The sequence below is a fragment of the Carassius carassius genome, chromosome 24, assembly GCF_963082965.1.
Source record: "Carassius carassius chromosome 24, fCarCar2.1, whole genome shotgun sequence".
Lineage (NCBI taxonomy): Eukaryota > Metazoa > Chordata > Actinopteri > Cypriniformes > Cyprinidae > Carassius > Carassius carassius.
The window spans coordinates 31714574-31734108 of record NC_081778.1 but is presented as its reverse complement, the minus strand read 5'-3'; the positions used below and the strand labels follow the sequence as shown (position 1 = coordinate 31734108).

Sequence of the window (19535 nt, the reverse complement as noted above, 5' to 3'; positions counted from 1 at the left end):
TGCTACATTTCATAGAAACAAACTCATCCTCTCCAAATTTCATTGTTGGGTGAACTATTCCTTTAAATAAATACCTCACCTAAAAACTAATTCATTCATTATCCACTCACTGGTCGAAACATCTTGTGACACAAAAGCAGAAATCTTAACGATTTGATGATTTATGATACTTTTACGCTGCTTTAATAACAAAACCAAAATTCTTCTTTTGTGTTCCATCGAAAGAAAAGAAAAAAGCAATACAAGGGTTTTTAATGACACAAGAGTGAGTACTAAACAATATTATTATAAAACTACAGTGTTCTACTCCATAATAAATATTAAATACTACAAATAAAACAGAAGAATAAAAAAGGTATATCAGTTGGTTTATGTGAAACAGTCACTGCATGCGGTCCGTCTGCAGCTGCTGCGGCTGATACTGAGCGAAGGCGGCGGCTGCGGCTCCCGGTGCAGGGGATGCGAGCGGCTGCTGGACGTAACCGTACCCCGCTGGCGCAGTGACGTAACCCGCGGCGGCCGGCGAGGCTGCATACGGGTACTGATCGTAAGCGGCGGCGGCTGCGGCGCTCGTGGCGGCGGAGTACTGCGCGTACGCGGCTCCGGTGTAATCCAGGTACGGAGACGCCGCGGCCGACGCTGCAGACGGCTGGACGTGAGGGATCACCACACTGGGCTGAACGAACGCCTGCGGGTACACATAGTGAGCGGGGATCCTGGGGGACACAGAGATCACGTGATCAGACAGGGAGCGAGCCAAACATGGACCTCGACATGAAACAGCACAGGGTTATTCACGTCAACAGTAGAGCATGCTGGGAAGAGTCAATGTGATCAGTCACATCAGAAGGTGCAACAGGTTTTCAGGGATTTACAAGAAAAATGCATTGTTGTTTTGAACATTTGTGGATTTAATTTATCCTTTAATTTTTTTTTTAAGAACTATGGGCTTCATTCGTGAAATAGCTACAAGTAGAATTATTATTATTTTTCGTTTACGTAAGATACGGTATATACAGATTTCGAACTGAAGTTAAACTTTAAGTGAATTGAATTGCATTAAATATATGATGGTCACAAATCTGACTTCGGTTTTTTTTTTTTAAATCAAATTAAATATTGTATCGAGTTTAACTGAATATATTTATTGTGTAAACCTTTTTTCAGTTTTCATTTATTTTTTTATATACCCTTTTTGAAAACTGTGCTAAAAGTGAAATAAACTGAATTTAATATATGAAGGCCTCAATACATCTGTCTTAGAATAGCCTCTTTTAATTATTATTATTATTATTATTATTTTAAATAGCTTTTATTTGTCAAAACCCTTGACACTCGATCTTCAAATGTGAAAATGTTCTTAATTTTTCTGTTATAATAATTTGTTTTACCAGTTTGTTAAGGAAACAACAGAAATAATTTCATGCATACTTAAGACCAAATATCAAATAGGAAGAAAACACTTTTAAATGCATCTATTTCGGATCCATATTATTTTGCAAATTAGCCATACGATTTATTAATGATTTTCACTAAACATTCATTCTGCTTGTACTTGATGAATCAGACTTAATTAGTGAATCCCAACTCACTAAATGAACGTCATCATCAGTCATTAACAGTGCTTTCACTAACAGACCATTTCAGTTCTTAACGAGGTTTCACTTGCAAACTCGAGTTCAGCTCATAATATTGCCTAACCTTGCACTCAAATCAAATCAAAATGACTGAATATCAAAGCAGATCAATCAATATCACAGCAGTAAAGAAAACACCCTTCCCAAAAAAAGAAAAGAAAATCGAGCGTAGCTTTGAAAGTAATTCTGCAGTCATAACCAGGGTCAATGTTACGGACACACCAAACCATCTCGAAAAGAAAGAGGTGAAATCCAGTTTCACACTCGCGTGCGTTCACACGTCACACACACACACACACACACACACACACACACACACACAACGGTTGAAGAGAAATAAGAGCGGAAATCTGCTAAATAGACCAGATCTAACGTCCAACTTCATAAGAAACTTCAGCAAGCGCTTAAACTGGGTTTTCAGCATCTTTACACTGCAAAGAAACACAACGACAAATAATTAAAATACATTTCACCCCAAAATCAAACGAAAAACTAAAAAAAAAAATGACTTGATTGACTTACATTAATTCAAATATTAAAGATTTTTATTACTGTTACTGTGCAACAATTGTTTTTCTGTTTTAACAGTATTTGATATTTAAGGCAGCACAGAAAATCTTGCAAAGATAAATAAATAAATTAATAAAGTTGAGGAACTGTGAGGGTTAATACAAAGCAATAAATAAATAAATAATAATAATAATAATGATGATGATTTATTTACGTTTTTTTTTTAAAGAAGTCTCTTCTGCTCACCAAACCTGCATTTATTTGATTCTAAATAAACCAAAAACAGTAACATTGTGAAATAATTTTTACTGTTTAAAATAACGGTTTTCTATTTTAATATATATTTTAAAATATAATTTATTTCTGTGATGCTCCGCTGTATTTTCAGCATCATTCCTCCAGTCTTCAGTGTCACATGATCTTCAGAAATCATGAAAATATGATGATTTGCTGCTCAAATAAAAAATTTATTTTTTATTTTTACTATGTTAAAAACAGGGGATTTTAATTTTTTCAGGTTTTTTGATGAATGGAAAGTTCAGAAGAACAGCATTTATCTGAAATAAAAAATCTTCATTAACACTATAAATACCTTTATCATCACTTTCGATCAATTTAAAACATCCTTGCAAAATAAAAGCAATAGTTTCTTTAATTTCATATAGTTAGAACATTTTTTATTTCAGACAAATGCTGATCTTTGGAAATTTCTGTTCATCAAAGAATCCTGAAAAAATGTACTCAACTGTATTAAATATTAATTGTAATAATAATAAATGTTTTTTGAGCAGCAAATCATCATATTTTCATGATTTCTGAAGATCATGTGACACTGAAGACTGAAGGAATGATGCTAAAAATACAGCGGAGCATCACAGAAATAAATTATATTTCAACAGAGATTTGACATAGAAAACACTTATTTTAAATAGTAAAAATATTTCACAATTGTACTGTTTTTGTTGTATTCTGGATCAAATAAATGCAGGTTTGGTGAGCAGAAGAGACTTCTTTAAAAACATAAAAAATCTTACTGTTCAAATACTTTGACTGGTAGTCAATGCTTGAGAAAACATTCTTCATCTTCTAATAATTTTACATATACAAGTTTGACTTCAGCTATAACATCTGTTATCTAAACAGCTAAAATTGCTAACAGGACCTTTAATTTGACAGTGTAAAGAGGCCTGGAGTCATTTATGCTAAAGCTTGAAAGTTCAAAGACGAAGCGTTTCATTTCTGAGCCACTTGCATCATCACCGGACAAACTGCAGAAATAATCACAGCTAAGACGCGTCCATATGTTGCCGGGCAGATTTCATTTGTAAATCTCCATGGCTGAAATGAGTCCTAAGCAGCAAACATGCAAAAACAACAGGTGCTGGTGTTAAATGTGGCCGTAGATGAGTTGGGAGTGTGTAACAGGCCATTCCTTACTGTCAGTCTGCTGGAGTGATGGCACGGCTGTGGAGAGGCTATTTCTGTTGCTCTGCTGTCATAAACGGAAAGATGAGCAACGCTCCTATCAGCAACACATGGCCCGACACTTTAACTCAGTCCTGAACCGCCATCAACACACACTACGCATTACTGTGCTTCACAATTCATCTGGAAGAGTAAAACGGCCCACTGTAAACGAATTAGATGCAGGAACAACAAAGCTCACTAGATGATTGGCATGTAGCACTTATGGAAGCTTATTTCCAAAACAGCAATATAAAAAAAGGCGATTTTTTTCATCTCACAATTCTGACTTTTCTTCTTTTAGAAAATATATCTCGCAAAAGTTTGTGACTTGTGATCTTAAAATCTTCTCAGAATTCAGAATTTATAACTCAAAAATTAAATCTTGCTATTCTGCCTCTTCTATAGTTCGATAAGTACTTTTTGTAATTCTGACTTTTTGTATTTCTGACTTTACATTTCATAATTTTGACTTTTTTAATTAAAAATTCTAAAATTACATAATCTTGACTCAAAATTCTAAAATTACATATCATAATTTTGACTTGTTTCCCTCGGAATTTGAAAATTACATTTCACAATTTAGGCTTTTTAAAAATTTGAAAATTACATATCAAACTTTGACTTTCTCAGAATTCAAAAATTACATTTCATAACTTTGACTCAAATTAAAATATTACATCTTATAAATTTAGCATTTTCTGCCTTTATAAATTTTGACTTAAAATTCTAAAAATCACATTTCATAATTTTGACTTAAAATTCTAAAATCACATTTCATAATTTTGACTTAAAATTCTAAAATCACATTTCATAATTTTGACTTAAAATTCTAAAATCACATTTCATAATTTTGACTTAAAATTCTAAAATCACATTTCATAATTTTGACTTAAAATTCTAAAATCACATTTCATAATTTTGACTTAAAATTCTAAAATCACATTTCAAAATCTTGACTTAAAATTCTAAAATCACATTTCAAAATCTTGACTTAAAATTCTAAAATCACATTTCATAATTCAGAATTTGTTTCAAAATTAAATCTTCCCTTTAAATTTAAAAAAGTAAATTTTCCCTTTTTCCTCAGAATTAAAAAATTACATTTCATACTTCAAACTTTTTTAAACATTCTAAAATTACATATCGTAATTTTTACTTTTTCCTCCCAGAATTTTAAAATTACATTTAATTATTAAGGCTTATCAAAATTATCATAATTTTTTCCCAATTCTATAAAGTACATTTTCATTCTTGGAACTTTTTTAAAAATGCAAAAATTTCATTAAATATTTTAGACTTTTTTTCTTTGATTTTTTTCCTCGCAATTCCAGACTTTTGTTTCTCACAATCGTTAAGTTTACATCTCACAATTCAGACTTTTCTTCTTAGAATCACAATTCTGATGCACCAAGTCTGATATAAACTATAAAAAACTTTTTATATTGTTTATATACTGTATATTATTAAGTATATAACCATTTTTTCTTATTAATCTAACACCCCTATCAGAAACTTAGATAAGATGAGATTTAATACAACATATCATTATGAACGTGGTAAAAAATATAACCTAACCCAGATCCCTGAGTGTGTCATTGTTAAAAATACCCCTGTTACTAAGCCACAGCGGCAACTTTCTTACTACGAACATATTTTTCTCCTTCACGTCCTGAACATTTGGGGGTTGCTAGAGTTCAGGGCTAATTTAAGCTATTGTAAATGGCAAACAGAGGGGCTGATCTCTGGTGTCTCTGAACACCTGTTGTCTCGCGCTGCTCTGAATGTCGTTGTGCTCCACACTGAAGTACAGCGCTGCAGCTGCTCTTCTCTGGGACTTACATTGTCTTTGATTGGGGCGAGCTGACTGAATCAGGAGGGTTGGTCAGCAGTACGATACAGTGCAAAACTGTGGTTTCTTAGGCCCCAATTTTTTTTACATGAATAGATGATCATATACAAACTCAATGTCACATGCTGTTGCATTTTGAAATGTATTAGAATGCAATGCATCGCATGTGTTACATTGTAAGCTCTGAGACCTAACTGAAATAAAACAAAATATAAAAATGTATTTTATTTCAGCTAGTTGCAAAGACAAGGATGTACTTAAATGACTAAAACTGATGAAAAAATTAATAAAAAATAATTGAATTTAAAAAACTAACAAAATGACAAAAACACACAACAAAATCCAGAATTATAATTAAAACTATAATAGTATAAACTTCAACTGAAATCAAATAAAGTATGAAAAACATAAACATTTTATTTCATTGAAATGTATTTAAAAAAAATTATTTTAATTATATATAAAGCATAGAATTAGAATAGAGTGGGGTAGAATTAGAGCTTCAGATAAAATGGAAGAGATGTGTTTTTTAGCCGTTTCTTGAAGGCGTCTAAGGACTCTTCAAGGATTGAGTTGTGAACATGATTTTGTGCCTCTTTGAGATGAACAATAAAGTGATGTTCACTTGCAGAACACAAGCTTCCAGAGGCTGAAGTAATGAATTTAGGTAAGGGGGTGCAGAGCCAATTGAGGTTTTGTAGACAAATATTAATGATAAATAACATTAATAGAGGTGTGAAGGCATTCTTTTTGGTTCATTAAAAATTAATCTTGCTGCCGCGTTCTGGATTAATTGTAAAGGTTTGATCGAACTGACTGGAAGACCTGCAGAGAGGGCATTACAATAGTCCAGCCTGGACAGAACAAGAGCTTGAACAAGGAGTTGTGCAGCATGATCCGAAAGAAAGAGCTTGATCTTCTTGATGTTGAACAAAGCAAATCTGCAGGATCGGACCGTTTTAGCAATGTGGTCTGAGTCAGTCAGCTGATCATCAATCATAACTCCACGGCTTCTAGCTGTTTTTGAAGGAGTTATGGTTGATGTGCTTAACTTGATGGTGAAATTGTGATGAAACGATGGGTTTGCTGGAATCACAAGCAGTTCTGTCTTGGCAAGGTTGAGTTGAAGGTGATGGTCCATCATCCAGGAAGAAATGTCTGTTAGACAAGCTGAGATGCGAATAGCTACCGTTGGATCATCAGGAGGGAATGACAGGTAGAGTTGAGTGTCATCAGCATAGCAGTGGTATGAAAAGCCATGTTTCTGAATGACAGAACCTAATGATGCCATGTAGACAGAGAAGAGAAGTGGTCCAAGAACTGAGCCCTGAGGCACCCCAGTAGTTAGATGTTGTGACTTGGACACCTCACCTCTCCAAGATACTTTGAAGGACCTATCTGATAGATAAGACTTTTGTAAGGTTGACAGGAGGATCTGGTGGTTAATGTACTAATGTATTAATGTACTGGTTAATGTGGTTAAATCAACTTTATGTACTACAATGGTAATTAAACTATTTAGACATATATAAAAAATAATTATTAAAAAAATTATAAAAGCCCACAACAAAATTACCAAGACTTTAACAAAACCTAAACACAACTAATTGAAAAAAATGAAAAAGGCCTTAAACTTATTTTATTTCAGCTAGTTGCCAGGGCAACATTTCAGTTCATTGTGACAATGTCAGTGTAACAAAATTAATCTAAGGTAGATGAAATGAGAGAAATGTCAAATATAAATATACTTGCAATACAGGAAACATTGATCAAAACATTTCAATGAATATACAATGGACTATTTTACCCAATATCTATGTATTCTGGCTGATATTTGAAATTAATTTTTCGTCGTACTCCTCATTTGTAAGATGAATGAATAAATGTAAATGTATGCTACGTATTTTTATGCTTATTAGAGTATCAAGATTTTACCTTAGAAATAGTATGTCATTTAGTTAACTAAAACATAAAAAAATTAACTTTAACTGAAATAAAACAAAATATAAAAATATATATTTAATTTCAGATTTTAATTTCAGTTTCAAAGGCAACATTGCACTTAAAAAACTAAAAACTAAAATAAAATAGACCGATGTATTTAAAGAAAACAAAAACTCAAAGACATGCAACATAATAATACAACAAACAAAAAAAAAATATATATATAAAAATAAAAAACTGATTCAAAATATTAATTAAAACTATAATAGTATAAACTTTAACTGAAATCAAATAAAATATAAAAATGTATATATTATTTTAGCTTATTTTATTTTAGAAATACGTTAACACCAAACTGTATTAAAATCAACTGAATATTTTATTTTATTTTAGCTTATCTTATTTTAGAAATATGGTAAAACCAAAATTGTATTAAAATCATCTGAATCATTTCAGATGTGTGAGTGTTTTTTTTTTAAATATGTTAAAACCGAACTATATCAAAATCAGCAGAATATTTTATTTTAGCTTATTTTATTTTATTTTATTTTAGATATATGTAAACACCAAAACTGTATTAAAAACCGGCATAGAATTGAATTAACAAAGAGGTTTCAGAAAAAGAGAACCTAAGTCACTGTAAGAAGAAAAGACAAATAAAAGGCATATGATTCATTAGTAAAATATTCAATTAGAGGCACAAGATACACAGCAGCATGCAATTCGTGAGTTGTTTTGTTTTAAAGGGAAACTCTGAGCCCTTCAACAACAAAATGCCGAAACGCCTGTTTAAATGAAAAAATAAATAAACTCAAACAAGCTGTGCACAATCATCAAATCGAGAAAGAACATGGAAAATGGCAAAAGATACGACCGTCAGCACGAATCCCCACATCTTACAATTTACACTCATTTCTATTAAAGCACACGGTTTAGCTAATAAAAACCACTTCAGATTCAAAGGCACACCAAAGCTACTCTCCAAAAACACCAACAACAACGTTCATGCAAGCTAATCACCATCATGTTTGAGTCTACTGGTAGCGCTTATGATTTCTGACTTTGTTCGGCTCGTTCACTTCTTAGGTTATGTTAACCAAACGCGAGCCTGTCAGATCAGAGAGAGACAGTAACACTGAGTCACGGCTGCGAAGAGGAAGAGGAAGACACAGACGAAGACTTTTCAGGAGTTAAGCAAGTAAAACGCACACAGCATCCACACAGGTAAAATGCAGACGCACACACCTCATAACCTGGCGGAAAGGGGGAGGATACAGTAACGGGGAATGATCGTCCTCACTATCTCTACGACACAAGGAGAACAGCGTTATATGACACAGGAATCCATCTACAATGCACAGAAATCCTTTACAGAATAGGAACACCAATTCATCTTTAAAGGTGAAGCGTGTCATTTTCAAAGTTAGGAATCAACCTATGAAGAATTTACTTCTAACGTGACACAAGAATGTCCAAAAATTACACACAACACCTTTAAAGCAATTAAAATGAGTCTTAAATAAGATCGTAATTTTACTAAACAGAATGTAGAGGAATGAGGGAAGGCTTAAAAGATTCGTCAGATTTGGAGAAGTGTAGCACTGCATCACTTGCTCTGCAGTGAATGGGTGCCGTCAGAATATCATCATATATTTAACAACATATTGCAAGATTTTCGTTCAGTGAACTTTGGAGTGATGATACTCTTGGCTCAGTATTGATAAATTAAATAGGAGATGATTATAGTCTAACGATAAAAATGCATTTGGTTTAAAAATGTAGATTCACTTGAGAAGAGAAATCAAAAATTGAAAGAAAAGCTTTTGTCTTCTCCAGATGTTAACTGATGGACTGGAGTGCTGTGGATTATTGTGATGTTTTTATCAGCTCTTAGTCTGACGGCACCCATTCACTGCAGAGCAAGTGATGCAATGCTACATTTCTCCAAATCTGACAAAGAAACAAACTCATCCTCATCTTGGATGAACTCAGGGGTTGATCACATTCTCGACAAATTTTCATTTTTGGGTGAATATTCCTTTAAAACTGATTAAATTACAAAAACAATATACAGTCATGTTGTTATACTTACCCATAAGGCCGTTGGATAAAGGTAGGGTGTATTTGGGGGACACCAAATGAAAACCCTGTTAAAAAACGCAACCTTATTGAATTTATTTACTTTTATATTTTAATAAAACAAGAAAAACGCATATAATGACCAAAAGTAAAACATGTTTGAACAGTAATATTTTTTTATGTTTTTTAAAGAAGTTCTGCTCACCAAACCTTCATTTATTTGATTCTAAATACAGCAAAAGCAGTAATATTGTGAAATATTTTTACTATTTAAAATAACTGCTTTATATTTGAATATCTTTTAAAATTTAATTTATTTCTGTGATACGCAGCTGAATTTTCAGCATCATTCATCCAGGCTTCAGTGTCACATGGTCCTTTAGAAAAAACATTTATTATTGTTATGTTGAAAACAGTTGATTATATTTTTTTTAGGTTTCTTTGATGAATGGAAAGTTCAAAAGAAATCAGAAATATTTTATAACATTCTAAATCTATTTATCATCAACTTTGATCAATTAAAAGCATCCTTTCTAAATAAACATTAATTTCTATTATTATTTCTCAAAATAAAAAAAATAAAAAAGATACTGACTCAAAGCTTTTGAATGGTAAACTGTATAATGTAAAAAAAAAGCCTTTTATTTCAGATAAATGCTGATTTTTATTCATTTAAGAATACTGTTTTAAACAGTAATGATAATGATAATAATAATAAATATTTCTTGAGCAACAAATCATATTTTCATGATTTCTGAAGATCATGTGACACTGAAGACTGGAGGAATGATGCTGAAAATACAGCGGAGCATCACAGAAATAAATTACACTTTAACAGAGATTCGCACAGAAAACAATTATTTGAAATAGTAAAAATATTTAATAATATTACTGTTTTTGTTGTATTTAGAATCACATAAATGCAGGTTCGGTAAGCTTCTTTAAAAAACATTAAAATTCTTACGGTTCAAAAAACGTTTTTTCCTTCAATAAAAACAAAAATATTCAAATTAAATTGGTTACAAAATATATGCATGCCATCAATCCTGCAAACAACTTTCCAAATGTTTTGTATCTTCCTCATTGCATTTCACAAATACTCGTGCTGTCACACAAGCATCATTGTTGTTCCTGTGTGAAATCTCAGATTGCACCTGAGGGCTTCGGCTCATTTAGGAGCCAGCGTGTGATGCTCTGTCATGCAGCTTGTGTGTATTGCATGTATTTGGGTCTGCGGCGAGTGACCGGATCTTCTTACCCGGCTGCATGATCCGTGGTTTAGCCCCGAGGTACGCCAAGTTGACGTTGGCTTTCCTGCCGTCTATGATGGGGTTTGGGTCTTTACAGGCTCTTTCTGCCGCGGCTCGATCAGACATCGTCACCTACACATACATGAGACGAGGAGCACAAGACAAGTGATGCTCCATGTGAATGTGACAGACAACAATCAGGGTTATTATAGTGAACTAAAAAAAACACACCTTCATTACTTGAAATAAAATATTATAGCCGACAAAGCAAAATGTATCATTTTAATTTACAAAAACACAACAAAATCACTAGAAATTGTACAACAATTACAATAAAAATTTTAAATATATAAAAAAACTAATAGTGTCTCAATGATACTAAAATAACACTGATAACGATAGACATACTAATAATAATGATCAGGGAGATTATAACTAACTACAACTAAAACGGAAATAATTAAAAAACGTTTTGTTACTTGAAATGCAGGCTACTTTAAAAAATTTTGGGAAACTAATAAATAAAATAATAAATAAAAAAAACACAAAAAACAATTACATATATATATATATATATATATACATATATATATATATATATATATATATATATATATTTAAATAACTTAAATAATTTAAATAAAAATTATTAAAACTCACTAAAACTCAAATATAAATGGAAAATATAAAAATAAAAACTGGTTCAAAATAATAAAAACTATAACAGTATCTCTGATCTATGAATAGTATCTTCAAAAAAATAACATTGATGACAGACAGATAGATAGATAGATAGATAGATAGATAGATAGATAGATAGATAGATAGATAGATAGATAGATAGATAGATAGCTTACAAATCCATAGCCTCTGGATTTCCCTGTTTGTCTGTCAGTAATGACAACAGCTTCCTCGATTTCTCCAAACACCTCGAAGTATTTCCTGAGGCTGGAGTCGGTGGTGTGATACGGAAGACCTCCGACGAAGATCTTGGTGTATGTGGTGTCCTTCTGAGAGCTGTGCATCCTCACGACGACTCAAACAGGGTCAAAGTTTCAGCAGCAGGAACAGAGCACGGGTGATTTGATATGAGGTAGAAAGAACCGCAGTGAACGAGCGCGTCTGTCAGGCGACAAAACTCAACAAGCCGCTCGGTTTTGGAGGCTCTCGCTCACACGTGGACGCAAACCACGCCCACATACATGAACGTCACGCCCACTGTCCGGTTTAACCACGCCCATATTTAGAATCATGTCCACTTTCCCTCAATGGTTGACCTTATTGCTTACACACGCTCACGTGATCAATTATTAATTTTATCAGTTTAAATGCCAGAATATTTTTGGTTCCTGTTGCCGGTTCAGATTATATACTAAAGCAATGATTTAATGCACTGTATATACATATATGTGCACACACACGCACACACTTGTATCAGCATATTGTTATTTTTTTTACTTTTGTAACATTATAAATGTCTTTACTTTATAAATGACTTTTGATTAATTTCAAGTATCCTTGCTAAATAAAAATCATTTTTGTTTCTATAATACCCCCCATATTAAAAAAATTAATACAAATGTATACTGACTAAATGATAAATGAAATTAAGGTTTCATGCCCTCATTTGATAACCAGAAAAATGTAAATACACAACACAGAATTTCTGAGGGGAAAAAAGATCATAAGGCTTCTTTAAGAAAAAAAAAAGAATGAGTTATTTTATGCATTCAAATAATTAGACATGCTAAAATATAGAATTTGGTAACAATAAAAAATATTAATGATACGGTGAGAAAAATTAAAACAATTTAAAACCCCTAAACATTTAAAAGCCCTAAACATGTATTTTTTTTTGTTAAACTTTTAATAAATCGATGTGAAAATGATAAGCTTCATGATTTTAATTAATTAGATTATTATTATTATTAAAGTGTAAATCAGTTTACTAAATAATGTAAACTTGACTGACTGCTTGGGATATTTGTGTTGTTTATTATTTATAATAATTATAGTTTTTGTGCAATTACTTGTCTGTCATTTGAGGATGTTGCAAAACATTTTGCAGTGTTTATATCTTGTTTATTACTGCATAAAATGTATTAAAATGTTTTTACTTTAAAAAAAATTCCACTGAATCTGTCTAAATCTGAGAACTGAATTCAGGGAGTGCATTTTTTCTAGTGAAACCACATTGTGGTTGAAGATTATCAGTGAAATGTCTTTGAAGTCTTTAAACGTATTAAAAAAAACTGCAAATAAACATTGTTTATTCTCAAGTACAATGATTAGATTAACTATAACATGATAAATTAGTAGTTCACCCAAAGATTCATGAGCAAGCCTCTCAAATCAAATGAAAAACAACCAATAAATGACACAGAAAGAAGGAAAACACACAAAAGCGTTTGCAAACGTTCTGTATCCTCCAACATCTGCAGAAATGCAATATAAATATAATACTGTACATTTTAAAATATTCTAAATACTATGTTCATACAATTCATGTACAGCTCCTTGTCAATGAGAGCAGCTGTGTTTTCTTTTAAGTAAGGTCTTGGTTTTTCATTTTACCGTCTCCATTGACAGCAATAGTATTCACTTCTTATGAGATCAACAGTTCTTCAGGTAAATATTAACGAGCTTGAGACTGGCTGCAGTTCCTCTAACGGCCACTGGTGTCAGTAACCGTTAGAAATTTCAGAACCTACGCAATGCTCCTTTAATCTGGCAATTGTTGCACCTATAGTGCATACTAAGAGTGTAACTGTACACATAGTTGTACCGAATATTTTCGGTACAGGTCTTTCGGTTCGGTACACATGTGTAAAGAACAAAAACAGCATTGGTTTAACCACAGCATGCACGTTACTTCATTGGAAACTTCCAGTTATACATATTGCTGAAACAAAGTCTCATCTTCAAGTTATGTCCATTTTTTCAGGAAGTTCAAACAATAAGTGCAGTTTTAACGCTCTTTGATGTGGCGCGACAGATCATCCCTTCTTCTTTACTACTAGTTTAAACAATAAAATAAACATGAATGAACATCTCGTGCCAACTGTAATCACTCAATTAGTGTTTCAACTGTGGAAAGAAGGCAATAAAAGAGCTTGTAAACAAAATCTCCTTCATTAACCTCAGGTAGTCATCAGTTCCACAGCTCGTTAGTTCATTAAAGCAATAAAGTCTAGAAAAGAGCATTTCCACTATATACTCATTATAATTTACATTCCCTATAATTACTTAATGTATGTTTAATAAATTTGTTATGAAACATGTTATGACAGCCACTGTTTAAATGATCATGTTTCACCAGCAAATAGAAATTTGCATAAAAAAAATGCATTATGTGAAATTAGCATGTTTGCATACAGTGTTGATTATTATATATAATAAATAATAATTTAAGATTGTGCACAGTTGTTAATTGTAACCCTATGGTTTAGAGCAGAATCTGAGGTAGATGTTTATCCCTCAGAAATGTTTAAAGAAAGAGCCATTTGTTCAGTAAACCACTGTTTAATAAAAAACATATTTGTGTACCGTTAAACCCCATAGTGTATTCAAAGTGGTGCATGGATGGTGCATATAATCAATGAATTCATAGTAATCACTAAACACATATCATACTTGTAAGTAAAATGATTTTATTTCATAAAACACAGTGGCTGGATTAGCTTCTTGTGCATCAAAAATCTTCCAGTGCAGACACCTTTACTGAATATAAAAGCACTAAAGCGGTGATAGTTAATTTGCTTGGTAACTAGCAGTGTGATATGTGAAGTGCTGCAGTAGTGAGTTAAACACAAGCTGAGGGATTCATGCACATGAGGGTGATGTGGGATCCAATGATGCTGAGATGATGACGATAATGAGGCAGCATTATACATTTTAAAAGGGATGCAATGCAGAAATGTAACTGTCCTGTTTGTAAATGAATGCAATGAATTTGTTTCCGAGAAGAAATATTAAAGTTATTTTCGAGATAATACCAAGGAATTATGCTTGGGATGCTTTCAGTTACTTGTCAATTACTGCAATAATAATGCAAAAATTCTCCACAAATTTTTTTGGGGTGAAAATTATTCTTTGAGAAGGTATTTTGTAGTACAACTTATTATTATTTATGTATGTTTTATAATAGTATTATATATTCAAATGTTTTACAAATTAAAAAAAAAAAATAATAAAAAAAAAAAAAAAAAAATATATATATATATATATATATATAAACATTATTAAAGTTCTTTGTTCTTGAAAAATGAATTTGCAGTATCTTTTATTAATATTAATGTCAAAGTTAAAAAACATACACATACACACACACACACACACACACACACACACACATATATATAACTTTATATAAAATATATACATTATAGTAATTATATAAAATGTTATAGTTTTAATTAAAATATGTTGAACAGCTTTGTCAATAATGATTAAGATATGAAAACACATATATTCAAGGTGTAAGAAAAATATTTTATTACTTTTTACTGTAATGCAATGTTTTAGATTTAAATCAAATGTAAAAAATATATACATCATAATGGACAGGTTAAAAAAAATTCCAATGTCCATTTTCTGTGCTAATCGACAGTTTCACGAGACTAGTATGCGACATGCGTGTGTTGACTTACAGCAGCGTGCGGCTGCGTGTGAAGGAGATCAGTGCTCAGTCTGTGATTGGCCGAGCTGCTGCTGACGTCACTGGTGCCACGCCCCTTGCTCTGAGCCCGGTCCACAAACCAACACATGCTCTTCACTGTGACTTCACACAGGCCATGCAGCAGATTCAGCGCTTTTAAAGGAATAATTAGCACAAAAACTCATGTGATGACATTCCTCGGATTATTTTCTTCGTTCTTCACTAAACACAAAATCAGATGTTTTGTACAATCAAAATCAGAGCTGCCCTTTTACATACAATACTACAAAGTATAATTTTAAATAAAACTTTGAATTAGCTTTTGTTTTAATATTTTGTTTTCATTAAAATTTCAACTTAATTTTTATTTTAATTTTAGTAAACAATTTTGTGCTTTTATCTTATCTTAAATATATATATATATATATATATATATATATATATATATATATATATGTATATTTGTGTTTAATTTATTTTTAGTTCAGGTTTTATTTATTTCCAGGTAGTAATTTTAACTCTTCAAATTAAATTAGATGAAAATTCGAAACATTGTTTTCATATATATATATATATAATATGAATAATAGTTTTAGATTTAATGAATGATGATAACCCTGACAAAACTTACACAAAAGTGTCAAAACACTACTTTATATCATTATAATTGATGTAATTTAATATTTTATAAGAAAAAATTATTCATATTTTAACTCAATAATTTGTTTAGGGTTGTTAAAAAAAATTATAATAATGTGCAAGGAAAATATTTTATTACTTTTACATAATGGCTATATAACATTTTAGACTTGTTAAGTCAAAACATTTTTCTTTAGCAAATAGTTTTTATGTGTTTGATTTAAACTGAATTAATGTCACTAGTGAGATTCAGATGAGGATTCTTACAAGACATAATGAGAGACACTTTAAGCAGAGTGTTTCGGACAAGTTGTGCTTTATATAAATAAATGCTGGCCTAATGAGTGTCAAAACAGGGTTGAAGGGATGAGGGAGAGCTTTAGACAGCAGACTGCTGGATAAAACATGATCACGTGACTGGATAATCATGAAGAGAGAGTCTGTGCTGCCCTCGTGTGGTGAGACGGAGAATCACATTATATTTGGACAGGTGTTTATATATATATAAAGCATTCAACTTTTTCTAAAGTCATGCACATGCACTTGCAAATCTAGATATATTTAATTACCTTTTAATCCATATAATCTATAATGAAGATGATTTAATGTCACAATTACAGCTAATAAAAATATACGGATTAAGAAAAAACTTTAATAGGGATTTGAAGTCAAAGAACTTGAATCACATGAAGAAGAAATGTCTGGATTCAAATTCACTGTAAAATTAAGAGAGAGAAAAAACAGGAGACATTATAATTTGCTTAAAAATTATATACAATATAATGTGACTATTTATTATGATTCACTATAATCATAAAATTGCATTAAAGCAATTCACATCCATATAATTATTAAATAAACATAGCAAAACTGGGATTTTTTTTTTTGGCATGAAAATTCTATATATTATTCACTACAAATATATAATTGTATTAAAGCAATTCAAATCTATATTATTATTATTATTTATAATAATAAAAATAATTTATAAACATTACAAAAGTGGTATATAAAATCTATATTCACTATAATCATAAACTTGTATAAAAGCAATTCAAATCTATAATATTATTATTAGTAATAATAAGCATTACAAAAGTGAGAATTTAATATTTTGCATAAAGAAAACTGTCTGTACATTTATTACAATTCTGTAATAGCAATTAGATCTATACTATTATTTTAATTAGTAATATTAACTGCGAGAATTTCATATTTTGCATAAAGAAAATAGTCTTCATATTCACTGCGACATCATTCACTATATTCATAAAATTGTATAAAAAAATAAAATATTAATATGAAACATTACAAAAGTGAGAATCATATAATAGCAGTTAAAATCTAAAAGATTGCTATTAACCATACAAATAAAAAATATTTACAATATTTTATTAATAATAAATAACTATCATTGTATAATTAACATAACATAATCATTTTTATCAAATAGATATTTTATAAATATACAAATTATGGTTGTACTACTGTAAAATAAAAAAATGGAAATGTGTGAATATATTATATAATAATATAGTTATGAAATATTATATAAATTATTATATTATTAATTCAATCATTTATTATAGAAAGATTTACAATATTTTATTAATAATAAATAACGATCATTGTATAATTAATATAATATCACTTATAAAATATTTTTACATTATAAAATATATATTTTATGATTTAATTGGATTATTATATGACATTCTATAAATATACATTTAATAATAATAATACTAATCTTCATACAACTGTATATTAAACGTCATCGTTGATGATCTGGCTGCAATATTTTTTGTTTTTGAGCAAACGAACAAATGCCTTTTCTATTTATTGTGTTGTTTAATAAAAGGCAGAAACAGGAAAACACAAAAATCACAAGATACAGATGAAGTTTAATCGTAAAAGTCAGGTACATTCCAAATAGTTGCATGTAAATTGTGAGCAAACAAACATCATATAATGAAAAGTTGCAGAGTTCAGTCACGTTATGCTATTTCTTCACAGAAAACTATATGTTTAATATCACTGAAAGACAAGAACCAGGACAGAAAGGCATTGAAATGTTTCACAGTGGCGGTACAAACACACAAGAGTTTGGCAAATGGATATGAAGCCTCACATCATTAATACAGAAACAAAACCTGCAATTAAACATAACGCACAGTAATGCAGGTCACAGGTACGAGTTATTAAAGCATGCATGCAGTCTGTAAAGGCTTGACCACTGATGTGAGGGTCCTGTAATGATCACATTAATCCCACACACATAATACAACTTTTTCATCTCAAAATTCTGATGCTTTTCTCTGGATTCGGAGTCTGACATGCATTATATTTTGTGATGAAGTAATGTTGTTTATGGTTTCTGTTTGCTGGATTCAATTTCGAACTGTGCAAATGCAAGACGTCCTAAAAATCCAAACGGTGACCAAAAGTCAGAAATGTGAGGAAGAGAAAAAAAAATAATTGTGAGACTAGTCAGAATTTAAATATATAAACTTTGGAGATGAATGCAACTTAGATTTAATTTTTTTTTTCTCATGTAAATTAATTTAAATTTTGATGTAAAATGTCAAACTTGGGATAAAAAAAAAATCAGAAAAGTGAGAAAATAAAAAAAATTGCAAGGAGAGATAAACGGGGGAAAAAAACTGAAATGTGAGACTAAATCAGAATTGAAAGATATAAACTTTTGAGATTGAATAAATTAAATTTTAGATTTAAAAAAAAAAATGTAATTACATTTTAAATGTTAAAACGTCAAATGTGAAACAAATTGCAAGGGAAAAGTCAGAAATGTGAGATAAAATCAGAACTGTGCAGAAAAAAAATAAAAAAGGAAGTCCGACTTTTTCCTTGCATTTGCAAGTCTGTGTCTCGCAACCTGTGCTAAGATTCCTCTTAGAATTGCATGAATCTCCTTGAAAAACAAGTCAGAATTGTGAGATTAAAAGGATGTGAAGAATTTATATTCAGTGGCTGAAATGAGCTTTCATAAGAAATGATTGGAAACGGCGAACACACATTAAACATCCTGCGCTTCAAGGACATCATCATCATCATCATCATCATCATAAACCTGCATTCATCCGGACCGCAGCTTCACGTTCAGTCTGGAGAAAACCAAGTCAACATGAAACGCCATTCTACCCAAGTTTGGGGGTAAATTTGGGGTTTATTTATAGAAACTAATACTTTTATTCATCAAGGATGCATTCAGTTGATCAGAAGTGACAGTGAAGACATTAATAATGTTATAAAAGAAAACCGTTTCAACAAAAATATTGCACAGCACGACTATTTTCAACACTGATAATACAAATCTGAAATGTTTTTTGGCCTTTTCAGCTTTGAACACAAGAATAAATTACATTAGAAGATCTATACTGTTTGAAATGGTGATATTATCTCACATACTTTTCATGTTTTTCGATCAGATAAATGCAGCATTGGTGAGCAGGAAACATTCAAAAATCTTAGAGAAAACATGC

General features: G+C 31.0%; 1 protein-coding gene across 2 annotated transcripts; it reads right to left on the bottom strand.

Annotated features, from left to right (window-relative positions):
- Nucleotides 1-227: 227 nt before the first annotated feature.
- Nucleotides 228-11937, bottom strand: rbm24b (RNA binding motif protein 24b). Of its 2 annotated transcripts, XM_059508580.1 has the most exons (5): nucleotides 11594-11934; nucleotides 10745-10868; nucleotides 9500-9554; nucleotides 8653-8712; nucleotides 228-716 (listed from the first exon to the last, which is right to left on the bottom strand). In XM_059508580.1, exons 1-5 carry the CDS (start codon nucleotides 11759-11761, stop codon nucleotides 383-385), a joined length of 741 nt encoding a protein of 246 aa, XP_059364563.1. In that variant the 5' UTR covers nucleotides 11762-11934; the 3' UTR covers nucleotides 228-382. The 2 variants fall into 2 exon arrangements, with proteins under 2 accessions (XP_059364563.1, XP_059364564.1); XM_059508581.1 differs by lacking the exon at nucleotides 8653-8712 and having other exon boundaries at nucleotides 11594-11937.
- Between the last annotated feature and the right edge of the window lie 7598 nt (nucleotides 11938-19535).